We start from the raw sequence: 7,346 nt of genomic DNA on the forward strand, positions 1-7,346 counted from the left end.
GCTACAAAGTCCCTTGATGCCAATTTGGATTCTGTCCTCTCCTACAACTGCAGGAAGGGCCCAGTGACATGGCAATCCCCTGTAGGAAAATGATTCACCACAGAATGAACTTTGATGTGAAAAGTAAGCCAATGGACGCATTCTCCCCACCCCTTACTAGCTATGTTTAGATTTGGAAAAGCAACATGTAGACAGTCAATAAATGACTTGTGGTATATGCACACCATGGAATACTATGCAACCCTAAAGAAGGATGGAGACTTTACCTCCTTCATGTTTACATGGATGGAGCTGGAAAATATTCTTCTTAGCAAAGTATCTCAAGAATGGAAGAAAAAGAATCCAATGTACTCAGCCCTACTATGAAACTAATTTATAGCTTTCATAGGAAAGCTATAACCCAATTATAGCCCAAGAATATGGAGAAAGGGGAGGGGGAGGGGAGGGGGTAGGATAGGTGTAGGGAGGGTGATTGGTGGGATCACGCCTATGGTTCATCTTACAAGGGTACATGTGAATCTTTCTAAATGTAGAACATAAACGTCTTAACACAATAACTAAGAAAATGACATGAAGGCTATGTTAACCAGTTTGATGAAAATATTTCAAATTGTATATAAAAACAACACACTGTACCCCATGACTATATTAATGTACACAGCTATGATTTAATTAAAAGTAAAAAATAAAAAAAAACCTAAAGATTTAATGAGATCCAGAAATCAGCTGTGCTTACTACCAAGTGCTGGAAGCATGTATGTTCCTTCTACTACTTCTTTTCTTTCCTTCCTTCCCCACTTACTTTCCCCCTCATTACTGCTTTCCTGAAATTGCACTTCCTAAAGTAATATGAATAAGCTTTTGTACGGTGTGTTGTATATGTTGAAGCATGTTAATTCACAGATCAAAGCTTATAATGATAAAGCTATTACTTCTGTTCATTGAATTGCTGTGGGTTAAGGTTATGGACCTAAACGTGAAAATTAAAGGAGTTTCTTAGTGGAGAATAGTATTGGACAGACATTGGGAATTTAAGTTCTTTGGTAGATCTTCAATTTGGTTTTGACTATGGAGGAAGACATTGGGGAAATGCTTTCCCCAAGGTCATTATCATTTTGCTTCATCCTCTTTAAATAGACCCACAAGAAGTGGAGAGCAGAGCATTTCTTGCCAAAGACTATGTGCAATGGCAGATTTCATTAGATGAGAGAACCAGAAAACATGAAGACTGATTTCTGCCAGCCTTTGGGTTTAGGGGGTCAGGGATTCTCTGGTATTAATTATTCAGAAAATAATTCCTCAGGGATCACTCACACATTACTTTGGACAGCTGCACCTAAATTAAAGCAAGAAGAAATAGGAACATAAAGCAAACTCAACTTCTGAAAAGAACCGGTGAGATTGTTTTTTGTTTTTTCCTGAAATAAATACTGAATGTGCCTGGAAAAGAGAAATTCAATTCAATTTCTATATTTTGAACACACAATTTATTACAAGACGTTGGTCTTTGAAATAAAGAGAGAATTCAATTATTAAAAAGATAAAGAAATAAGTTCTACACATAAGTATGAGATAGGGTAGCATGGTTATGAAGAAAGGAATGTTAATCATTTCAAAGGAAAGTGTGTCATTATCACGTCTGAAATTCTCAGGGAGGGGGGAAGGCACGGACCCTTGCCATGGATCTTGGTTTAATGAGAGATGAGGCTTCCTCCAGGACCTAGTGGTATGGACAGCGGAGGAGCTGTCCCCAGGCTGGTGTGTAATGCTCAGTTTCTTCTCTATAACAGCCAAGTAACATAAATAAGAGTTGCCAGAAACTGCTATGATTTGAGCTTCCTTATATTAAAGGAGTCTCTTAGTAGATAATAGTATTTCTTTTTTTTAATTCATCAGGAAAAGCAAAGGGAAATGAGTATATAAATTCAGGCGATATCCTGAGTCTGTATCTAGATTATACTATTGCTATTACTATTATTGTGTAATGTGTAAGAGAAGGCACACCTTGTAGTGACTACTACTGACTCTAATATACGGAAGTGCAGCCTGGGGTTTCCCCAGAGCTGGACGTGCCCGGGACAATGAATGGCTTAGGGATAGCTGAAACCACACAGTTAAGTGGGAGCTGTAAGCACCAAATGGGATTGATCTTGAAGGAATTCGGTCTCTAGTGGACAATGTATAACTTGGGAAATTACTTACACCTATGGCTTAATTTAAAGAAGAACAGCTAAAAGGCCCTTTAATCAAAACGATTCCACACACTCTTTTCTATTCTAACATACCAATGACCCACCGGAGTGCCTGAAACTTCACTACTGCAAATTTATCCATTTAAATAAATACTGTTCTTTTTCTAAACCCAATCACATTATCATGAGTGATGATCTATTCCAGAAATAGTGAATTCATCCAAGGGTGAGTATGAATACAGCTAGCAGGAAATGTTAAAGATTAGGAGGGTACTTGAAGAACTATTGACATTAAATTAAAGGACAGAGTCTTTCATCTCTGTCCTTTTTCTTTGTTTCAGTTAACAGATAATGTTTAAAATACCAAGGGAAAGAAAATCTTGGGGAATCCTAACATACCTGAGTTTGCACATGGATATATTATGATGAACCCTCCTTTCACATCACCATGCCTTGCTGTGTCTCTAACAGTTTCTTATATTGTTTAATCTTTTCTCATCTCCATCTCTCCCTCTCTGTCAGGGTGTTATGGCTACTTTGTACTGATGGAAGTGATTTACTTTTGTGGTAGAAATAACCATTAATGTGGCAGGTGATGGTGATATTGAAACTCTGTCATCTCACAAATGGGATGAGAAGCTCTATGAAGTTAAATGATTTACCAGGTTCCAGCATTATAATTTTAGAATCAAGTTTGTGTAATTTTGTGCTTTTTCTACTACCTGGCACCACATATTGACTATGAATAAGAACTTGAGATCTAATGGGGTGAAGTGATAAATTCACATGCGCAAAGACCTATCCTCAAAAGAAGGAGAACTTGCAGAGGTTACCCAGTTCTTATGAGTGATGAGTGATAAGTGACCGGGAGGACCTTGCTCAGAAGGGGACATGTGGGCATATGTCTTGACTTATGGGTCAAAAATAAAGCAAGCATTTCCAGATATGTAAATGTTACCATATCCAAAAAGGTAGAAGCTATTTCAATACTGAATGCCTATACAAAATAAAAACTGAGTAAGTTAGAAACACATGAATAAACCTTGATAAAAGGTTTGAGAGGAGAGAAATTTGGTAACATGTGAGATTGAGTAGATTTGCTTTCTCTCTCTGGACTTTGCTTCCTCATCTGAAGTGAATGAATGAGATCTTATATTGAAGTAAAATGACCAGAATAGACTTCAAGAACGGTACGACTCCTCTGGGGACCAGAATGACTTCAATTGCTTTAAATGTGCATGGTGATCAGCAATGCATGCTCATCTTTCCATTTTCAGTTGCTATGATTATCTTTCTTATGTCGAAATAAATGCTGTATGTCCTTTTTACATTTCTTGCAGGTAATTTAACTGCCTCCCGGGAACTCAACCTGGTGGACTCCTTCCATGGAAAAAATAAACAACGTAACTGAATTCATTTTCTGGGGCCTTTCCCGGAGCCCAGAAGTTGAGGAAGTGTGTTTGGTGGTGTTCTCTTGCTTCTACACAGTCATCCTTCTGGGAAATCTCCTCATCATGCTGACAGTTTGCAGGGGCAACCTTAGCAAGTCACCCATGTATTTCTTTCTCAGCTACTTGTCTTTTGTGGACATTTGTTACTCTTCGGTCACAGCACCCAAGATGATCGTTGACCTGTTAGCAAAGAAGAAAACTATCTCCTATGTAGGGTGCATGTTGCAACTCTTTGGGGTACATTTCTTTGGTTGCACTGAGATTTTCATCCTTACTGTAATGGCTTATGACCGTTATGTGGCTATCTGTAAACCCTTGCATTACATGAAAATCATGGACCGGGAGAGATGTAATAGAATGTTACTGGGGACATGGGTAGGTGGGTTCTTACACTCCATTATCCAAGTGGCTCTGGTAGTGCAACTACCTTTTTGTGGGCCCAATGAGATAGATCACTACTTTTGTGACGTCCACCCTGTACTGAAACTTGCCTGCACAGACACACATGTTGTTGGCATTGTTGTGACAGCCAACAGTGGCACCATTGCCCTGGGGAGCTTTGTGATCTTACTCATCTCCTATACCATTATCTTGGTGTCCCTGAGAAAGCAGTCAGCAGAAGGCAGACGCAAAGCCCTCTCCACCTGTGGCTCACACATTGCCGTGGTCATTATCTTTTTCGGCCCATGTACTTTTATGTACATGCGCCCTGATACCACCTTTGCAGAGGATAAGATGGTGGCTGTATTTTACACCATTATCACCCCCATGTTAAATCCTCTGATTTATACATTGAGAAATTCAGAAGTAAAGAATGCAATGAAAAAACTCTGGGGAAGAAATGTTTTCTTGGGGGCTTATGGGAAATGATGGGAAGAAGTGATTTAAGCTAGATGATCTTACATCGTCTTAGCTTTGGTTAACTCATCTACAGAAGATAGACAATTATAACCTCACAGGATTTGGGGGTAGAAAATGAAAGCATTCCCTCTTCCAAAGAAGTAAGGGATTATTTCTCCTCATTATCATATTTTTTCTTATGTTTCATAATCAGATACTTTCCTGAACTACCTATGAGAAAGAAATCTTAAACTCAACATCTAAAATGCACAGACTATCAGTCTCTCTTTGCTTTCATTTGAACAGAGGTTTCTATTCACCAGCCTTTGCTTTAGCTAATTCTGTCATCCCCCTCAAAAACGTTTATATTTAAAGCTGAGGAAATGAAAGAGAAAAGGTATTTAGAATGTCCAAATCTGTGAGCAATGTTTGTACAGTTTGGGGATTAATTTGTGAGTTGTCAAGCAGTATTATCAGTCATATAGTTTCTCCTAAAAAATGTCTTTTACTCTCCTACTTAGGCTGTGAGCATAGCAAAGGAAATCTGAATTTACAGCATGCACTGGCTGCTGACGTCCAGGAGCAGCGCGAGGAAAGGGGCCCACGCATAGTTCACCGTGTTGATTTTCACTTGTCTTTGTGTAAGCCGATGCACATGTCAGCACTGTCCTTCACACTAATATCAGAAATTCTTTAGGCTAAATTTGTCAAAAGAATAAACCTCCAACTTCTGCAGAATAATGTAGATGAGGTGTCCCCCATTTGTGGGAAACAGCCTGAGAAATAAAGTAAGTGTCGTCCAATTTAATGTATGTTTATTTCATCCCTATATTCTGTGGAACATGGTGCTCCAACATTCGGTATCTCAAAAGGGTTGCAGGTGAATTAGCGGCTGGTTTTCTCTTTTCCTCTTGAGATGGTTGTAATATCTTCAATTCTGCTAAGTCCTTAGCTAATGCTTTTCTCTTATGTTTTTAAAAATGTATGAAAGTTTTCACCAACTCATATTCCTGTCCGGTTCTTTTTCTCCTTGTGGATTAACTTGTAATTCTCTATGATACTCTCATTTTGGTAACAATTTGGATGGCAGAGGAAATACACTTTGATAGACACTTCATAAAGTTTAACAGAAATTCCATTTTTTGTAAGATATATTTATCAGTTTGTTGTTATAATACAATGACATAAAAATAAGAAAACCAAAAGTGGCATAAAATCACAATATAGATGACTTATTTACATGCCAATATTGAAAATGCATACATTTTGGAGATTTGAGCATTACAATAGTATATAAAATGAAAAAAGAAATTAAGTATTTCTTTCTCATCCTTTCTTAAGAAGGTACTGCTGGTTAGCAGTTCCTTATAAATTCTTCCATTAAAAAAATCTTATACCTCTAACCACTTCATATATTCTAATTTATACTGTGCTTATATTCACAGAGAGAAATAGTATAAACAGTGTTACATAACTTGCCCCTTTATAGTGTATCCTGATTGTCAAGTGAAACATGGTGGTCGAGTTGAATTGGGCTTGGATGCCCTGACCACAGCAGGTGACACATGACACCCTACAGAAAATAGTCCTGTCCTAGGGGACACTAAAGGAGCTAGCTGAGAGAAGATGCAATGAAAAGGGGTGACATCCAGGGTTCACAACCAGGCATGTGTCCAAGGTCTGGGAAGTGGTGACTCAGAATCACGGTCATGATTTCCACACTGGATCTAATGAAGGACACAGAACTCAGAGACATTATTCCTAACTGTTCCAGCTATTCCCAGAGCCATAACTGGTACAGAACATCTGCTCATCTACCAGCCATTCTACATCTCTCCCACCTTTCCCACTTTAGTTGATGTGGGTTGTTTGCCTTGTGAGGTGACTGAAAACTTTGTCTATGAGAGTTTGGTCCCAGCTGCCTTGGTAAGCACTTCCTTGGTGGTTACACTAATATCTGCAGTATCTTCCAGAGTCAGAGATTGCTTCTAATTCAGTATCTTTCTCGAGGGTCAGAGAATGGTTCAGGAGTTTGCATTTGGTCCTTCCTAGAATAAGGGCACTATTCCTAGTACAGGAATGAATCAGATTTATGCCAGTTTCCAGGTGGATTCAGAGACTGGGAAACTAATCTGAGTTAAACTTAAAATCAAACTGAGTTGAGCCCATGAACCTATTAGCCAGACTGTAGGATATGCTTGGGCCTTATCTCTGTAACCTGCTGTCCATAATCTCTCAATCTAGCCACAGAGATGCATAATGGAATCCGGGGTTCTTGATATTATGGTCAGCTCTGCACCCACAACTAATAATCCTTGAATAGTCTTGGTGTCTCCTTTCCCTATTAAACAAGTTATACCAGTGCTACCAGGTCCTTTGGGGAAAGTATGAAAAGATATTTACATATTTTCAGTGCAGAGTTTTTACCTTAAGGAAACTTAACATACCATTCAATCACTGGATTCTAGTTTTGAAAATCCATTTATTTTATTTTATTTTTGAAAATATATTTAATTCCTGACCTGGGTTAGTGACCACATTTTCTTTTCATTTTAATAATTGGTATTACTGTTCTCACTAGCTGTCATCATCATCATCATCATTAAACAAGATCTTCAATATCTTAGTTGCAGGTTTATACATGTAGTTTTCTCTCCTTCCATCTTGACTCAACATTAACTAATATATCTATTTCTATTGCCTATTTTCCTGAAGTAACAGCCCTCATTCCCTGAGATGGGATTAGACTGAATCCATGATACGTAGTAATAAGATGTCTTATTGTCTCATGTTTTTATTGACGTCTAGGTCAACACAAGCTGTGAAGATGGCTTTGAAACCTCCACTTATCTATGTCTTCTGA

At 38.3% G+C, this 7,346-nt stretch overlaps 1 protein-coding gene across 1 annotated transcript; it reads left to right on the plus strand.

Moving 5' to 3' along the window:
* The first annotated feature begins 3,577 nt into the window (after window positions 1-3,577).
* LOC100946174 (olfactory receptor 4S2) lies at window positions 3,578-4,513 on the plus strand. Its single transcript, XM_003802387.1, has one exon. The coding sequence runs from the start codon at window positions 3,578-3,580 to the stop codon at window positions 4,511-4,513; it is 936 nt and encodes a 311-aa protein (XP_003802435.1).
* Window positions 4,514-7,346: the final 2,833 nt, after the last annotated feature.

Source organism: Otolemur garnettii, unplaced genomic scaffold (assembly GCF_000181295.1).
Source record: "Otolemur garnettii isolate 467f Iridium unplaced genomic scaffold, OtoGar3 scaffold00247, whole genome shotgun sequence".
Lineage (NCBI taxonomy): Eukaryota > Metazoa > Chordata > Mammalia > Primates > Galagidae > Otolemur > Otolemur garnettii.

Excerpts from the sequence above, each read along its gene's own strand:
- LOC100946174 (XM_003802387.1), top strand. The coding sequence starts at position 3,578 with ATGGAAAAAATAAACAACGTAACTGAATTCATTTTCTGGGGCCTTTCC.